Source organism: Sceloporus undulatus, chromosome 4 (assembly GCF_019175285.1).
Source record: "Sceloporus undulatus isolate JIND9_A2432 ecotype Alabama chromosome 4, SceUnd_v1.1, whole genome shotgun sequence".
Lineage (NCBI taxonomy): Eukaryota > Metazoa > Chordata > Lepidosauria > Squamata > Phrynosomatidae > Sceloporus > Sceloporus undulatus.
Window position 1 is genome coordinate 6,224,628 of NC_056525.1, and position 18,997 is coordinate 6,243,624.

Sequence of the window (18,997 nt, forward strand, 5' to 3'; positions counted from 1 at the left end):
CTACTAATGTTTTTATTTTTTTAACCAATTACAGCCGGTGACCTCAGTGTCTCCAGGACTGTGACTCTATGGCTGCATCTTGTTGTTGTTGCTGTTGTGTGCCTTCAAGTAATTTCCAACTTAGGGCAACCCTAAGGGAACCTATCATGGGGTTTTCTTGGTCAGATTTGTTCAGAGGAGGTTTGCGTTTGCCTTCTCCTGAGGTTGAGAGCATGTCACTTGCTACATCCACACTGTAGAATTAATGCAGTTTGACACCGCTTTAACTGCCATGGCTCAATGGAAGTCTGGGATTTGTGAGACATATAGCCTTCTCTGTTGGAGAACTCTGCTGCCTCAACAAACTACAAATCCTAGAATTCCATAAGATGGTGCCATGACAGTTAAAGCAGTGTAAAACTGCAGTGTGGCAGCATCCCATGCCAGGCTTTGGCTCACTTTAAATGGCTCAGAATTTTAGAGGCCTCTTTTAAATCCTGGATCAAAACACAGAGTGGATGCCTCTCCCACATGGCATGGGAGCTGTCAGCCACCAATGGCTTTACCTCAGCCCAGTTCTGGGGAAGAGGTTTGATAAAAATGAATAAAACAGTCAATAAATTATTGTCTGGATGTGTATGAATGGGAAAGCCTTTATCAAAGTTTACAAAAGCTTTAAGTTAATCTCCTGTATAAATCGAGGGCAGGTTTTGAGGCCAAATTTATGGATTTTGACATGGCCCATGAATGGGTTGAGGGTAAAAATTAGGGGCGTGTAACAAAAGGTGTAAAGGACAAAACAAAGGAAAATGATGCCAAAGGTCTTACAAAATTCTGGCAGGCATAACTATTTGTTCTCAGCCTAAGGGCTGGGTGGATGAGGAGGGAACTGTGGTAAATGGTGGTTGTGCAATGTGTGGGGGAAAGCCACCTGGCACAGGCAGGGCTAAGAAAATGCCCACATGTCCAAAAGGCTGAAAAGGCAAAGCAAAACACATTGCAACTACATTAGCAGTGATTGTAGCCTTTTGATTTCTTTCTTTGACTCCTTGTTTCATTTAACTACTTCCATCGTCCCGTCACCAGTCCTCCTTCCGCCAAGACCTTTCTTTCACTCTTTATAACTCTTCTTTATTATTTATTGTATACAGTGGACCCATGTATAACAAAATCTGTGGATGCTCAGGTCCCATTAAATATAATGGCAGAGCAAAATGGTGTCCCTTATATAAAATGGAAAATCAAGGTTTGCTATCAGGAATTCATACTTTTTAAAAAATATTTTCAAGCCGTGAATGCTTAAATCCGTGGATAAAAAATCCGTGTATAAGGAGGGCCGACTGTATTATTTTTAATATATCTGTTGTCTCGTCCCCAATGGGTTTCATGGCCAAGATGGGAATCTTTATAAGCTGCAAATAACTTGAAGGCACGTAACAACAACAACAACAACAACAACAACAAACTTACATTGACCCATGGACAATTTTTTGGCTCAATTTTTGACTAAAATATTTAGACTTATACATGATTATATTCAGAAATTCTGAGGCACTACCTGCCGTGTCTTGAAGTACTAGACTCAGATGCAGAGTTGTAAATCCAGCACTACGTGGGCAAAATGCTACATTTCTAGACATTAGCCTCAATTTTCTAGGCACCTTCAATGTATTCTCCCTGCTACCCGCCAACTCTGCCTTCCTTTTCAGGAAGATAATGATAATGTTGTGCATTCTCAAAAAAACCATGTGGCACCTTTTTTTAAAAAAAGGTATAATTTTTAGAAGAAGTAACATGTATTTTTTTTAAAAAAAAACTAATTGTGAAATATGAACATCCATTACAGAGTAAGAAAACAGAATGCTTAAATGTCTTAGACAGTAAAATTGTACACTTACCTACAATTAAGGTATGCAATTTTTTTTGTACCAAGCAATATTCTGCAGAACAATTTGGATCAGCAGTGCTCTGTGAACATTTGTGTTCTCTTCTGTCTGTGTGTGTGCGTTAAAACCCTAGGGGCTTAGAGAAACTATGATCAAATGGAGGGGAGGGAGTCAGCCAGAAATCTGTAATTGCAAGGTATAGAGGTATGTGTGTTTCTATTATATTTGATAGAAAATAAGCACGAAAAAAACCTGTTGAAGATAGGGGTGGAGAAACGCAAATGCATAACAACCAGTGACAGTTTTCAGGAAATATCCAGGCTTGCAACAAGACTAGGTTGTACGTAGAAACTGAGCTGCAATTTTTGACAGGTGAAACATTAATTCGTATTATGGCGTTTCAAGAGAGAGAGAGAGAGAGAGAGAAGGAAACTTCCACTGAATTAACCCAGCTAGCTTCCTTTAGCTTTTTTATACTACTTGTGGTGTGATTGCCACCGTTCGTAAAAGACAACTACATTTTGCATCAAAAAATATGGGTTCTGGGAATCAATCTTTTTCTTCCATTTTCCCCTCCAAGGGGTTTTCCCTTCCAGAAAGATTAACAATGGAACCTAAACTCTGGAGATGGTTTCCCCTTTGCTTTAATATTAGTAAGATTAAGTCTCTCTTGCACAGGCCAAATACAACAGTCTCTCCCCTTCCTTTGTCAGGGGAACCAGATGATGCACGGTTCAAAGCCCGGTTATGGTGTGAGTTGACCAGACTAGGTTTTGCCCTGCTTACCCCAGATTTTGAAAAGTCCCTGTTTGTTTTGGATCTTCCCAGAAGACCCGAAGCGTTTTGTTCTGATACCAGGCAGCTGACCACATGTGTGTCCCACTGGGCATCTGGCACTGTTGCCAGCAAGAATTTTGTACGTTCTTTGGCATTGTTTTCCTTTCCTTCATCCTGCCCTCAACTTATACATGAAGTTGACTTATAGTCAAGTATGTACGGAATGTTTCATATATACCTTATACACAAAGCTTGAAAATTTGTATCAGTCCGCATGGTGAGGTCTGCGTAGACCCTAGGTATTCCCTTTCTGGCAGGTAAAGAAAGGCTTTTCTAAGATTTGTTCAAGCAAATTTTACATTATGTGTTTGCATCCTTGGACTGCTTAGTTTGCATTTTTACTATCGCCTTACCGTTTCATATTCTTCAATACCACTGTTTCTTTTGTTAATTTTCTTCCTTTTGTTTTGGTTACCATACATTGTCTAACTTTGACTGCAGGCTGCCTTGAAGATTTCTTAGAAAGGCAGAGCATAATGCTCAAAATAAGGAAATATTGTGGGGATTTTCAGACCTTCGGGAGGTAAACTTCCCCATGCCTGCCTCCTGCAAGAGATAAGTACTTAGAGTAAGAGGCGAGTGGTGAGAGTAAGAGGCTCTGTTTCGCTATGAGGGATCTTTGACAAATGGTTTCCTTCCCACTGTTGACAAGAATGGGAAGACTTTATGACATCGTGATACCTGTACTGGCTAATGAAGAAGATGGAAAATGTCAAAACATATCTGGCTTCTTTGAGAATGAAACTACTTACAGTGGCTTTGATTGTGCATCTGAACCTACAATGCATAACTTTATGTGTAACATTGCTGACATGTTATGCAACCATGCTAGTGAATTGCTTTTGCCAGAATCCCCTTACACACCTTCACAATTCAGTAGTGTTTCTGCTACATAGCTTGGTATACATAAAGTTACATAATATAATAGGTCGTATAGGATTCCAGCCAATATTGATAACAAAGCACTGATTTATGTATTTTTGGGGGGGAGGGGTGTTGGCTGAATTTATGTATAAATATGAAAAAAAAACCTATCTAACCTATCTATGATGTAAATCCTTGGTTATTTCATCTTTACAACTAAGGATAAATAACTGGAATTTTCTCCTCTGCATTCTTTCTGTATTCAAATGTTCTAAAGTGTTGCAAAGCAAAGTTTTCTTTGCAAGAAAACATTTTCTTTGCAGGAAACAGGCCTTTCTGACCAGGAAACTGGCTTTCTGCTCAGATAACCTTGATTTGCACCCAAAAAACACATAAAACAATTCCCGTCAACACAACTTACACACTCTAATACCAAAGAAACTTCATAAATATTCTATAATATTCTTTCCAATGGATCTCCCAGATGTTGGGAAACCCATTTTTTTTACCGGGAATTGAATAATTGTTAATATTCTTTCCATCATTATATATGTGAGTGGATAAGGATGTAGGTGTATGCCAGAAGCCTATTGGTGAATTATGTTGGCATAAGTACTTTATTACATGAGGCAATACAAGTGGGATTTTAACAGGATAAAAGTCTATTTGGCTAGTACAGTGGGACTTTGCTATCCAGAGGGATTCGGTCTGAACACTCCCTGCCCCCCCCCCCACAGATACCAAAATCCATGGATGCTCAAGTCTTATTGTCCCCAACGGCGCCATGTGCATGCGGCCACACTGCAATTAGAAACAATGGGACTTTAGGTGAAGTCCCATTGTGTCTAATGGCAGTATGGCAGTGGCCATGCGCTACCACTGGAGACAACGGGGGCTGTCTCTAATGGTGGCACACCCATGTGCACGTGCCACCATTAGGGACAGTGGGAGTTTGACGCCCACAGATGCTGAAATCCGTGAATCACAAGGCCCTGCTGTACTTATCACACAATATCACGTCCATCCTGCTGCTGCCTTGCATTCCATTCATTACTGTTGTTCACCTTTTCATTGATGGCAAAAACCTGTCAATAGGCTCGCAATCTCACTGCTATTACATTACTGCCTTTGTGCAATAGGTTCATTCTGCTGCAGTTCCGCTTGTCAGCAGTCACTTGGTATGACTGAGCATGATTCTCCTCCTCTCCCTCTCCTCCTTCCAGAGATCATGGCCACCAACACCTTCCTAAAGCCAGCTGCTGTGTGCACATTTGCACAGCAGCCATACTTCAGGAGGTGGTTGGCAGCCACGATGGCTTGTGTTGGGCTGCTATGTGAATATGCACATAGCATCCTCATGCTTTGGGAAGGGGGTAGAGGGGTGATTGCGGCCACCAGCCATACCCCAAAGCCAGCTGCTGTGTGCACATTCACAAACCAGCCAGTTTTGGGAAGTAGTTGGCAGCCGCCATTGATTGTATACTTCCATCCCCCTAGAAAGTGGTGTTTGGCATTGTGGAGACCAGATCATGCAGTCATGGATTGCCAAAGTACTATTGTGGGGGAAACATGATAAGAAATAATACCAAATTGGTATGCTTCCATTCTTAACCTAGCACGATTGTCATGGGACAACAACGTTAGACTTTGTTGTTTTTTGTTGTGGGCCTTCAAATAGTTTCTTGGCAAGATTAGTTCAGAGGAGGTTTGCCATTGCCTTCCCCTGAGGTTGTTGTTATTATTATTATTATTATTATTATTATTATTATTATTAACCTTTATTTATGAAGCGCTGTACATACAATCTTTTTAATTAGACGGTTCCCTGCCCTCGGGCTTACAATCTAAAAAGACATGACACAGAAGGAGAAGGGAGTGGTGGAGAGAAAGGGTAAGAGGTCCAGCAGTCCCTCTCTACCTCCAAGGCCTGGACCAAGGCAGATGGACTGGAGGGAGGGCTTGGCTTCATAATGAATGGTTAATCTTCTTCCAGGGAAAATACATACTCTCAAGTAGGATAATACATATACAGTACATAGCATATAACTTGCCCAAGATCACCCAGTGGGTTTCATGGCCAAGGGGGAATTAAATCCTGGTCTCCAGAGTCATAGTCCAACACTCAAACCACTATGTCATGCCTGACTTTCACTTACACTATTGCAATTCACCTTTTTGGTCATTGCAGTGGTTGGAATTCTTTAGCAGTCATGCAACAATCCATCACCACCATCTAAATCCACCTGTCAAGTGATGCAGACCCTGTACTACAACCACTTCCATGTTGTTGCAAAGCAGGGGCATCAGGAGATAGCTGGACACATTGCAAGAACATCATATGCAGGGATCCCCACTCCCAGGATTCCTGGAGATCTTTGCTGCTGCCTGTTGCAGTACACAGAAAAATAGCTCTGCTGATTCTCTCCCCCAACTTCCAACAACACCGAAATAACTGCGTTGCAGGGGCTGCATCACTTGGAATTGAGTTGGGGGGAAATGTGTAGCTACGTGCCATCCATATGTATCCCAGTAGAGGATTCCAGACACGCACACAAACAGACGTTCTTACTCTTTACTTATTATTTCCTGACTCTTGGAGGGCAGCATTGGTTGTTAGTTTTCCAAGCCAGTCTTGTTTTCTTCTTTTTCTTTAGCTGTGTTAGAATGTTTGAAGCAGATTAACTTTGCCATATGGGGAGCGCTGCTCATGACAGATTCTGCACAGAATTGCTGTTGTCTTGAAGCAACTGAAAGTGGGTGTTTTTTTAAAATGTTCTTATTAATGTTTGCTTTTTTAAAAATATCCTAGAAAGAATTTATGCTTTTACTAACTAACTGGGTCTGGATGTGCAGGCTGGACATTTAATGTTTTCAAGTCGTTGTTAAGAGATTTTTCAAAGCATTTTAATGACCATTTTAATTAAGAGATCCAGTGTGGTGTGGTGGTTTGAGCATTGGACAATGACTCTGGAGACCAGGGTTCAAATCCCAGCTCTGCCATGTAAACCCACTGGTTGACCTTGGCCAAGTCATACTCTCCCGGCCTCAGAGGATGGCAAAGCAAACACCCTCTGAAGACACTTGCCAAGAAAACCCTATGATAGGTTCTTCTTAGGGGGGCCATAAATCAGAAATGACTTTAAGTCACACAACAACAACAAATAATAATAATTTCATGTTTATATTTCATGGCATTTTATTAGATATAGTATTTTAATGTAATGTTAGCAGCCTTGCTTCCTAATCTTGGAACTCAGGCAGAATAAGACTAAAATAAAATAGAGTTGCCATAATGGTGCACATGTTTGTCTCAATCCAGTTCAGTGGTGATGGGCTCCCATGTCAGTGGGCTTGTGAATCCGTTCTTGGTTTTACCCTGAAATTTCAAGGAGCTACTCAAGCTCTTTGAACCTGTTTGGAGAATAGGGGCTCTGGTGGCGCATGGGTAAATGCTGGTACTGCAGCCACAATGTTTTAATTCAGTCCTTGAGAAGAACTCCAAGGTCCACTCAGCCTTCCATCCTTTTGTAAGTCAGTAAAATGAGTACCTAGCTTGTTGGAGGCAATTGGCTTACACATTGTAAACTGCTTAGAGACTGCTTAAGTACACTGATGAGCGGTATAGAAATACATTGCTATTGCTGTTGCTATTGGTTCAGTGTCTTGGATAGCACCTCTAATGTTCAGACGGGCACCCAGAGCAGATTCACCAACCCACTGAGACAGAAGTTGTGTGTTCTAGAGCAAACTTATACCTGTGATATTCTGTTTTTGCTACAGGTGTCAGAGGTCAGCAGCTGGAGATAATACAGAGCCCAGAATCCTTGTCGGTGTCAGCAGGAGAGGAGCTCACACTGAGTTGTACACTGAGTGGGATCGGTCTACCAGGAGGAGTCAAGTGGCACAGAGGCCTAGACAGAATCCAGCCAGCCATTTATAGTCAAAAAGGAGAGTCTTCCCCCCGAGTGACAAGGGTTGTTCCTGGATCCCTCAATGACTTCTCCATCACCATCAAAAATGTTCGACCCGAGGATGCAGGAACCTATTACTGTGTGAAATACAGACAAAGATCAGGGAGCCCAGAGACAGAAGAAACTGCTGGAAAAGGCACCGTGGTTTCTGTGATTGGTAAGTACCACCTAAAGTCTGTTTTGGATCCAAGGGTGAAAATCTACTCTTTTAATTCCCCCAAACTTGGAGGTAACGTGTGTATTGCATGCAAATGCCCATTACAACATTTTTATGAATAGCAGTCATAACAACTGCATGTTTGAGTAACAGAGAGAGAAGGGACAGGGGCTAACCTGTTATTGCTATTGTTATACAACCCCCATATCCTTGGGAATGGTAGACAAGGTTTCACCTGTTCATACCCGAAACATACTTTCTTTCTAGGCATTTTTAAATCCTTCAACACGATTGTATGGTATGTTTCTGGCAGAGGTTGACCATAGGGTCACACTGGAGGACCTAGAAATGCCTAGAGAGCTGTTCTCTCTAGGAATTTCTAGGTCCTCCAGCACAACTCTATGGTCAACATCCACCAGAAGTCATTAATTTCACTAAGGTTCAGTATTGGCCACAGCTTCGCGATTCATGATAAGTCAAGGAACGTATCCCACATGGATACATAAGTTCTACTGTTCTGTTATTATATTTTTTTATTTGCCACCTTGTTCCCAGTTCAAGATTCAAATCGGCTTCCAATATTAAAAACAATCATCATTTTAAGAATTCACAGCATGCAAAAGCTGAAAAGTAATTTTGCTATTAAAAATTAAATGTAGATAAAGCCATACAGCATTAAAAAGGAATAGAAAATTCAGCACATTTTACAAGCCCTGTTCCTCTTAAGCAACCAGTCATAGAATCATAGAGTTGGAAGAGACCACAAGGGCCATCCAGTCCAACCCCATTCTGCCATGCAGGAAATCTCAATCAAAGCATCCCCAACAGATAGCCATCCAGCTTCTGTTTAAAGATCTCTAAGGAAGGAGCCTCCACTACACTCTGAGGGAGTGTGTTCCACTGTCGAACAGCCCTTACTGTCAGGAAGTTCCTCCTAATGTTGAGCTGGAATCTCTTTTCCTGTAGCTTGCATCCATTGCTCCGGATTCTAGTCTCTGGAGCAGCAGAAAACAAGCTTGCTCCCTCCTCAATATGACATCCCTTCTAGTATTTAAACAGGGCTATCATATCACCTCTTAACCTTCTCTTCCCCAGGCTAAACATTATTATTATTATTATTATTATTATTATTATTATTATTAATTTATATAGCGCTGTAGATTTGCACAGTGCTGTACATAAAAACAATAAACATATAAGAGTAAACCTGCCTACGGCATACAATCTAAAAAATAATAGGATAATACATATACAATACATAGCAATACAGGAAATGGTTCAATAAAACAGGCAACAAAACAGAACATCAAATAGCAAGTGACAATCACACAATGCCTGGGAATGCTCCTCTGAACAGGATGGTCCTCAACTCCGTTTTGAAGCCTGTTAAAGAAGTGATGGCCCTTGTGTCTCGCGGGGGAAGAAGGTTCCAGGAGTGAAGGGCAGCAAGTGAAAAGGGGCGAATCCGAGATGGGGCAGAGGAAATCCTGGGCTGGATTTCCCCAGCTCTCTAAGTCATTCCTCATAGCACATGGTTACCAGTCCCTTCACCATTTTAGTCACCCTCCTTTGGACACGCTCCAGTTTCTCAACATCTTTTTTAAATTGAGGTGCCCAGAACTGAACACAGTATTCCAGGTGGGGCCTGACCAAAGCAAAATAGAGTGGCACTATTACTTCCCTTGGTCTAGACCAGGGGTAGGCAACCTTTTTGAGCCGGGGGCCGGGTTGCTGTCCCTCGAAGGGCCGAAGCCGGGGGCGTGGAGCTTCCACCCCCGGGGCAGGGGCCGCGTGCCGGGGGTGGAGCCTCCACCCTCCGGGGGCGGAGTTCCCACCCCCGGGGGGCGGAGCTTCCACCCCCAGGGGCCAGGCCACTTCCTCTTTGCCAGCCCCTGACGTTGCCGCCAGCGCTAGAGGCCTCCCCGTCTTTGCCGGCCCCTGATGCCAGAGGCCCACTGCCGCCGCAGGAGCCCTCCAGGAGGGCCCCAGTGACAGCAACTGGCCTCCCAGGGGCCCGCTGCCGCCATCGGAGCCTGCCTGGAGGGGCCCAGTGATGACAACTGGCCTCCCAGGGGCCCGCTGCCGCCGCTGGAGCCCTCCTGGAGGGCCCCAGCGATGGCAACGGGCCTCCCAGAGGCCCGCTGCCGCCGTCGGAGCCCTGGGCGCCGCCATTTTGGGGGGAAAAGGCCGACGAAATCTCGCGTGACCTTCTCCGAGGTCGCGTGAGATTTTGCTGCCTTTTTTTGCCCAAAATGGCAGGGGAAGATCGTGCGAGATTTCGCCGCTATTTCCCCCCCAAAATGGCGGCGCCCATAGCGGGCAAAAGCCGCAACCGGAGGCGGCGGTGGCGGCAGGAGGAGCCAGGGGCCGGCTTAAAGGCCTCCGCAGGCCGCATCCGGCCCGTGGGCCGGAGGTTGCCGACCCCTGGTCTAGACACTGTACTTCTATTGATGCAGCCTAAAATCGCATTGGCCTTGTTAGCTGCTGCATCACACTGTTGATTCATGTTTATTTATTTATTTTATTTATTTAGGTATTTATACCCCGCCCTTCAGCCCTAATGGCTCTCAGGGCGGCTTACAATTATTATTTTTTTAATCAGACAGTTCCCTGCCCTTAGGCTTACAATCTAAAAGACACGAAACAAAAGGAGAAGGGAATGGTGGAGGGAAAGAGGATGAGATCCAGTGGTTCTTCTCTCCCTCTGAGGCCTGGACCAAGGTAGATGGATTGGAGGGAGGGCTCTTCCTTCTTCCAGGCTAGATCTGATGGAGCTGGCCCTGCCTGGTGAACTCCCTCTCAGGCTGGCGGATGGCAGTTATGGAGGGCGGAGTCTCCTTCCTTCAGGCTGGCCCTGATGGAGCTGACCCTGCCTGGCGAACTCCCTCTCAGGCCGGCGGATGGCAGTTATGGAGAGCGGAGTCTCCTTCCTTCAGGCTGGCCCTGATGGAGCTGGACCTGCCTGGCGAACTCCCTCTCAAGCCAGTGGATGGCAGTTATCGAGGGCAGAGTCTCCTTCCTTCAGGCTAAGCCCTGATGGAGCTGGACCTGCCTGGTGAATTCCCTTTCAGGCCGGCGGATGGCAGTTATGGAGGGCGGAGTCTCCTTCCTTCAGGCTAGCCCTGATGGAGCTGGCCTTGCCTGGTGAACTCCCTCTCAGGCCGGCAGATGGCAGTTGTTGAGGGCGGAGTCTCCTTCCTTCAGGCTGGCCCTGATGGAACTGGCCCTACCTGGTGAACTCCCTCTCAGGCCAGCGGATGGCAGTTATGGAGGGCGGAGTCTCCTTCCTTCAGGCTGGCCCTGATGGAGCTGGCCCTGCCTGGTGAACTCCCTCTCAACTTGTGTTCTTCTTGGACTCCCAGATCCCTTTCACATGTAGTCTCATTCAGCTGTGTTAAAATTCATTTTGTTAGCTTTGGCCCAGATTTCTAATCTATTAAGGTTATTTTGAATTTTGATCCAGTCCTCTGGGATATTAGCTACTGCTCGTAGTTTCGAGTCATCTGCAAATTTGATGAGTATGCCCCCAATTCTGTCGTCCAAGTCATTGATAAAGATGTTGAACAACACTGGCCCCAGGACAGAGCCCTGTGGGACCCCACTGGTCACTTCTCTCCAGGATGAAAAGGAGCCATTGTTGAGCACCCTTTGGGTCAACCAATTACAAATTCATGTAACAGTTATGTTGTCTAGCCCATTTCACTAGCTTGTTTGCAAGAATATCATGGGAAACCTTGTCAAAGGCCTTACTGAAATCAAGATATACTATATCCACAACATTCCCTTCATCTACCAAGCTGGTAATTTTATCAAAGAAGGAGATCAGATTTGTCTGGCATGACTTCTTTCTCTGAAACCCATGTTGACTTTTTGTGATTATGGAATTGCCTTCTAGATGTTCGCACACTCTATGTTTAATGATCTGCTCTAGAATCTTTCCCTCAAAGGTCTGCTGAAACCAAAAGGTCTTCACCTGCTTGTAGAAAGATAGTAACAAGGTGCCAATCTAACCTCTCTGGGAAAGGCATTCCAGAAACTGGGAGCAGCCACCCTCTCCCATGTTCCCACCAGATGTACCTTTGACAGTGGTAAGATGGAGGGAAAGGCCTCTCCAGAAGATCTCAAAACATGATCAGGTTCATATGGGAGAACACAATCATTCAAATAACCTGGACCTGAGCTATGTAGGGCTTTATAAGGAGTTGAACAGACCGCCCCTAAGGGGAGACCTACAACTGCCTCTGCCTTTGCCAGATCGGGGCCATGGCAACTGCATTCCGTGACCCCAATCTGGCCTTTCCACAGTGCAAAAATGAGATGCAAAAAGCATAGCATGGCTTTTCAACGCTCCTTTGGTGCTGCATCATCTGGACGCAGCGCCAGAGGAGTTATGTGACACCGCACACTATGTGGTGGGGTGTGCAGTGTCACACTGGCATGGGGGCAGAGTTGGGGTGTGCATTGGGCGGATGCCATGCCCCCACTCTGCCCTGATGCCAACGTTTGATGCCAGTTTGTCAAGGCTCTCAGTCACCACCGCTTTGAATTGTGCCAGTAAACAGACTGGCAGGTAGTAGAGCTGTTGCAGTAAGGGAGTTGTTCCTATCTCTTAACCCAGTTAGCCATTCTCCTGTTCAAAATCTTCATCCCTTCAAGTCTCCAGCGCAAACACTGGGGGCTGGTTTTTGGGGTTTATTTTTTTAAATGTCTCAAGATTATTACACTGGCATTTGTTTACATTTAACACAATGTACACTGCTGCTTAATCTCTTTAGATTTACATTTAAGCTAATACGTACTGGTTAATCTCTTTGGAGCAGAGGGTCTAATTTTCCTCCCTTGAGACGCTCCAGAGGCCACATGGATTGCCAAAAATGCCCTCCAAAAACATGAAACAAGAAACAGATGCAAAGCAGGAGTTTGACAAATGAGATTGGTAAACAGTGCTGTGGGGCTGTAACCTATTTACCACTCTGGAGGGCTGCCAAGGGCAGACGATTCGCCCCTTTTGAGCAAAAAAGAAAAATAAACGGGCAGACTGGGGAATCTGGAAAGGTTAAAACTTGTTTTTAAAAATGCTTTGGGGAATACACATTGCCCCTGCCAATTTAGGCTTGGCATAGTGAAGAATGGATTGCTCTGATGAGAAGGAGGGGAAAGTTAATAGCTGCTTTTTTCCTCTCCCCCCCCCCAAATATTTTATTATGAGTAAGGAAAAATGCATGTGTCAAAGTAACCTATGCCATCCAACATAGCACAGGGTTGGAAAGGGAGCATTACCCTGTCATCAGCCACCGCAAGCTAGACTGGAATGGAGTCTGTGTGGTCTTGAAATTGCCTGAATTCATTTCCCTACTGCGAACTGAGAAAACAGTCTAGAGCAACCCTCCAAACAACTACACACACACACACACATCAAAAATGGTACGCATACGTGGATGTCAGCCATACAACTGTCAAACAAAAGGTGGAACATGGAAAGGAAAAATGGTAGAGCAGGTGTGTTTAACACTTGTACTACCTGCACAATTTCTCCTTAGTGGCTTTTCTCTGTGTGTGTTTTTAGCGTGCTTATAGCTGCCAAATCCATTTCCTTGAGATTTCTCTGTTTAAAATATATATATATATATATATATATATATATATATATATATATATTAATGTTATTTTTATTAAACAATTTACAGTGGGCCCTTGGTATCCGCTGGGGCTTGGTTCCAGGACCCCCTATGGATACCGAAATCCATGTATGCTCAGGACCCATTAAATACACTAGTATAGTCAAATGGCGCCCCTTATATAAAGTAGTAAATTCAAGCTTTGCTTTCTAGAATTTATATCTTTTTAAAATATTTTCAAGCCGTGGATGGTTAGATCTATGGATAAAGAATCTGTGGATATGAAGGGGTGACTGTGCAAACAAACACATTCATATTTTCCATATCTAAAAGACATACAAGGAAAAAACAAATCTAAAGAGAAATAAAACTAACTAAAAATTAATGTGAACTAAAAAAGCATATAGAGACTAAACAAAAAAAGAAAACAAAGGCTTCCAGCATACCTGACAATGGCCCATTACAGACCGCCCAAAAGGGGTGGTCTTGGGCCACTGCCGGTTGCAGCGCGGAGGAGCCGCAGCAGCCAAACCGCGCGACTCCTCCGCACTGCAAAAAAGGAGTGCAGAAATCGCACTCCTTCCGGTAACCCGGAAGAGCCGCCGCAAGTGCCAAAGCGCGCACTCGCGATGGCTCTTCCGGGTTTAGACGTCCGGATGCTGTGCGTCCGTTACGTCAAGATGGTCGCGCCGGTCTGTATAGGGCGCCACTATATTGCCATAAGGAATACGCACAAGGGGCAAGGCACGTCCGGAAGCGCCGGTCCTGGCGCAACGACGGCGCCGCTTAGGCCCGTCTGTAAGGCGCCTAAGATTCTTTTATATTACTTATCTACTTCCCTATAGTTTGTTGAATGATGAATATGTTATTTGAAAAAAATAACTGATTACATCTGTCATACTAAAAAATAAAAATCCTTATCAAAGACCTAATAAAAAATCAAAACATTTTTAAAACAAAAACCCTCCTCTGTATATCAGTCCCCTAAAAACCTAAAACCATAATAGAACCTCCTTTATTTTCTATATATTCAATTAATGTCTTCCACTCGTTCTTAAATTTATCCAGAGTTTTCCCATGTATTAATATAGTCAGTTTTTTTATCCATCTCTACTAAATCATGTCATTTCAACAACTAGTCTTCCTGTGAAGGAATTGTGACTCTTTCCATCTTTGTGCATAGATCATTCCAGCCACAGTTGTCACATATCATGGTATTCTTCCATGAGTCTTCTCCAAATATTTGCCTTGAAATCCTAATAAAAATAACTCAGGATCCAACTCAAGTTCAAAATATCCTCCATCGGTGTGTAAATTTCCTTGACATTTCAGGACCAACATCTGATGACGGAAGGGATGTGGGGTGAGGACATGTCCTTGTGGTCACACAAGGAGAACCTTTGTGACATTGTAAAGAGTGGGTTGTTGCAATACCAGAGATGTGGGAAAGGCTAGAACTGGGAAGTGAAAGGGAACTGCTTTGGGGTCAGCTGTTTGTGAAAATTGGTATGAGGATAATGGGGGGGGAGGCGTCCTTTGGCAACCAGGTAATATGGCAACTGAGAGTCAGGGAGTGGGAGCATCTTCTGACAGCCAAGCAGGGAGTAAACTGCAGCCAGCATCAGTTGCTGCCATGCCTGGTAAGGCTCACTTCTCATATGGCTAATCTGTTTCACATGAGGATTTTATTGAGGCCTGACATGGCTGCTGAGGCTGTGGAAGACCCACAGCTATCCCTCAGGGAGGGGGGGTGTTCCAGTTCCTACACTGAGAGTTCCCAAACCTTAGGTCCAAGTCCTTCTTTTCCTTCAGGGGAGGAATCTTGGGCTGAGAGCACTGTCTTATCCATAAACATTTCCCCCCTAAAACATAGATTTGGTGTTTGAAAAAATTTAAGTGCCTTGCTCTGTGGAATTCTGGTTGATGCTTGCGGATGTATCATGCTTAGTTACACCACAAGGAGCCCCTTGTAACAGCACCAGGGTGTATATCTTGTGATATCAGAAGGGATCCTGGGTATTAGTCCTGAATTCCTGGGACCTAGGACAGTCCTGAATGGGCAGCAACACCTTATATCACTGCTACCTACTAGAACCAGAAAGTTTTGGGGTACATCTACACTGTCAGAATAATGCACTTTGACACCACTTTAAATAATAATAATAAATAATAATAAAATTTTTATTTATATGCCGCCCTTCCTACGATCAGGGCGGCTTACATCAGATTAAAACACAGTATACAGACAGATTAAAATACACAACAATAAAATCAAAACCAAAACAAACAAGCAAAAATGCCCCATAGCCCAGCCTCTTGGCCACGGAAGAGGAGGGAGGCCCACAGGATTTTTATTCTTGTTTTTTAAAATGCTTTATTTCATCAGTATTGCACAAGTGTAACAAACAGAGAAACACCTTTATGTTGAGCCAGAGAGGACCTGGCACCATTTGGGAATGGGTGGAAGTGGATACCCAGGCTTTAAAGCCACTTGCCATACAAAAAGAGGACATTCTCATCCTCCTGTACATTTTGACCTGAGATTTGTCCACCCCAGAGAACAAGAGAAGTACACTATTTCCCTTCAGAGGATGCCTGGCAACCCTAATTGAGGCTAATGGAAAACTAGGAACCTTTGGCCCTCCAGATACTTTGACCCTCCACACCGAATGGTAAGGGATTCTGAGGGTTCAGATCCAAAACTTATGGAGGTCCATATGTTCCCACACCTGATCTAAGGGGCAAAAAAAAGGATGGAGTAGCAGATATGGAAAACATTAAGGACCGCCTTCCCAACCCCCTCTCCTGCTCTCCAAATTGCATCGTCTCTTCTGCATGGCAACAATGTCCTTCCCCCAATTTATGGCTACCTGTGAATGATCTCCTTTGGTCTTGCAATGCCAAAGGAACAAAGAGATGACAGATGGAGTTATTCCTGCCCTCTTTGGCCTTCAAGGTAGCTTTACACTCTGCACGCTTAAAAGAACCCAATTGCATAAGCTGCTCATTAATTGAATACCCACATTTGCGGTTCACAAATAGCCAAAGTCTGAGTTACAAGAAAGCAGTATGCTTTTGATTTATAAATGCACATAGCTTGCAAATGTAGAATATAACAATACAACTGCTTATATAACATACTTGGGATGCAAATGTATCCGTGGCAGTCTAGCCGATCGCAGCCCTGATTTATGTATATCCAATTAGATCTGTGAAGTAGCACAGCCATCCGACAATACTTTAGGATTACATATTTTGTAAAGCAAAAAGGAAGACACACTTACTGACTGATTACTTCAAATCACCTCTCGCTATCATGGCTCTCACTTTAAATACCCATTCTATATAGGAGAGCCAGTGCAGGGTAGTGGTTAAGTACTGGACTAGGACACTGAAGATCAGGGTTCAAATCTCAGCTCATCCATGTAAACCTACTAGATGATCTTGGGCAAGTCACACTCTCTCAGCCTCAGATGCTGGCAATGGCAACCCTCCTCAGCAAAAAAAAAAACCATGATAGTTTTGCCTTAGGGTCACCATAAATCAGAAACAACTGGAAAGCACACAACAACTATATAAACTATGACTCTGGAGACCAGGGCTTGATTCCCAGCTCAGTCATGAAACCCATTGGGTGACCTTGGGCAAGTCACACTCTCTCAGCCTCAGGGGAAGACAATGGCAAACCTCATCTGAATAAATCTTGCCAAGAAAACCCCACTATAGGGTCACCTTAGGGTTGCCAGAAATCAGAAACAACTTAAAGAGCACAACACACACATGATATAAACTGTGATAATTGCTACTAGCAATATTCCTAACCTGTATTTAAATAACAATAATTTCGCCTTCCCTTTCCTCTTTCCCTGCCTCTTTCAATATCTGCATCACTCTCTTCACCAAGCCACCCTGTTCCATCATCCACACATGTCCAGAGGCTTCCTTACCTGCCTTGCTCAGCTGGCTTGGTCATCTTCTTTCTCTGGGTCTTTCTCCTTTCTCTTTACCTCAACCCTGAATTGCCATCCCTCTCTTCCTCTCTGTCTGAGCTCTCCACTGGGCAACTCTCTGTCCCATCTCCTAACAGAATTCTTGATGGAGACAGCAATGTGGAATTGGCATCAATGGGCAGATGCAAAGCAGAAGTGGACATTTTAAAAATTTGTGCAAGTATTAGCGCTGCAAAAGAGGACATATCTGGGAAAAGGAGGGTGTGTGGTAACCCGATCATATGTTAAAAGATCATTACTCGAACACACCTCCTGATCTTATCTGATTTTAGACGCCAAGCAGGTTTAAGCCTGGTTAGCATTTGGGTGGCAGAAGACCAGGGGAAAATATCAGTGATTACCAGTTTACAGTTAGGAAATAATCCTCTTTCCATGAGAGAATCATGGCTTTTGATCAAAGGGGCCTAGCTGATTTTATCCGATTTACACATATGCTACGGTTGGCGTCATTTTAAATTAACTGGTTTTAAGCCATTCAATGATTTAATATATTCTTATTCTTTTAAAATCATTGTTATCGTTGTTCATTGTGCTAAATTGGTTTTATTGTATGCCACCCTTAGACAGTACAGGATATAAATATTTCAGGAAATACATACATATGTACATCTGTTCCTACTGCTGGTCAGATTATAATTGTTGTTGTTGTTGTTGTTGTTACTGTGAGCCTTCAAGGCATTTCTGACCTATGGCTACCCTAAAATGACCCTATCATAGGGTTTTCTTGATAGTTTCTTCAGCGGAGGTTTGCCATTGCCATTCACTGAGAGATCGTGACTTGCCCAAGGTTACCCAGTGGGTTTCCATGGCCGAACCAAGATCTCTCTAGACTTGTAGTCCAACACTCAAACCACTATACCACATTGGCTCCCAGATAATACAGACAGCAATATGGCAATACTTAGCTAGATGAACCAATATTCCAGTTCAATATAAGATGGCTTCCCATACTTATATGTGAAAGAGCTCCCATGTATGGTTGTGCTTAGGTATACAAGCTCTCCCTTTCACTTGAGTCTTTTTCACACATGGTCTCAAAGGATTGCTTTATGTATCTAGTGCACCGTTTCCACATACATGAATAGTGTGCAAGGCACATTCCGTCCCAGTTTCCTAGATATCACTTTCTAGGTCACAGACCTTTCCTGCTATAGGTAGTGTTTCTCAAGTAGGGTAGCTCCAGATGTTTTTGGACTGTGACTTGCAGAAGACCTAACCAACTTGTCCAATAGTCAGGGCTCCTGGGAAATGAAGTCCAGCAATATCCAAAACCTCCCTGGTTGTAGAGCGTATCCCTGTATCTCATGAGCCGTTCTTTGATTCGATCCAAGTATGTAATTTCTTTTTCAATCTCTTTCCCTGCCGCCAGCACAAAATATTATCTGCACGGATGTTAGCTTCAAAGGCAAGCACATAAAATATCAATATTTCTCAACTGATTTATGGGGAAGAAATAGATTAAAGTGGCATTGCTTGGCTTTGACATTTCAGTGTTTCTCATTCTTATTAGGCATATGTCACTCTTTAACCGTGTCTCGGTTTCTTTCACAACTTTGCATTGTACGTCTGAGTTAAGACAGCCGTTATGGTTATGGGAAAGAATGGCTCAGTTTTGCATTTCTTTCCTTCCAGGCATTTTAAACCCACTCAACCAAATGCTTTACTTCTGCACTGT

At 43.7% G+C, this 18,997-nt stretch overlaps 1 protein-coding gene across 3 annotated transcripts in view; it reads left to right on the plus strand.

Moving 5' to 3' along the window:
- The window catches only part of LOC121929286 (tyrosine-protein phosphatase non-receptor type substrate 1-like), a 199,844-nt gene that overhangs the window by 148,662 nt on the left and 32,185 nt on the right, over nucleotides 1-18,997 (plus strand). For all 3 annotated transcript variants that reach the window (XM_042464676.1, XM_042464674.1, XM_042464675.1), the window contains exon 3: nucleotides 7,347-7,694. In XM_042464676.1, the coding sequence (XP_042320610.1) occupies nucleotides 7,347-7,694 (348 nt within the window). The remainder of the gene's footprint in view (nucleotides 1-7,346; nucleotides 7,695-18,997) is intronic.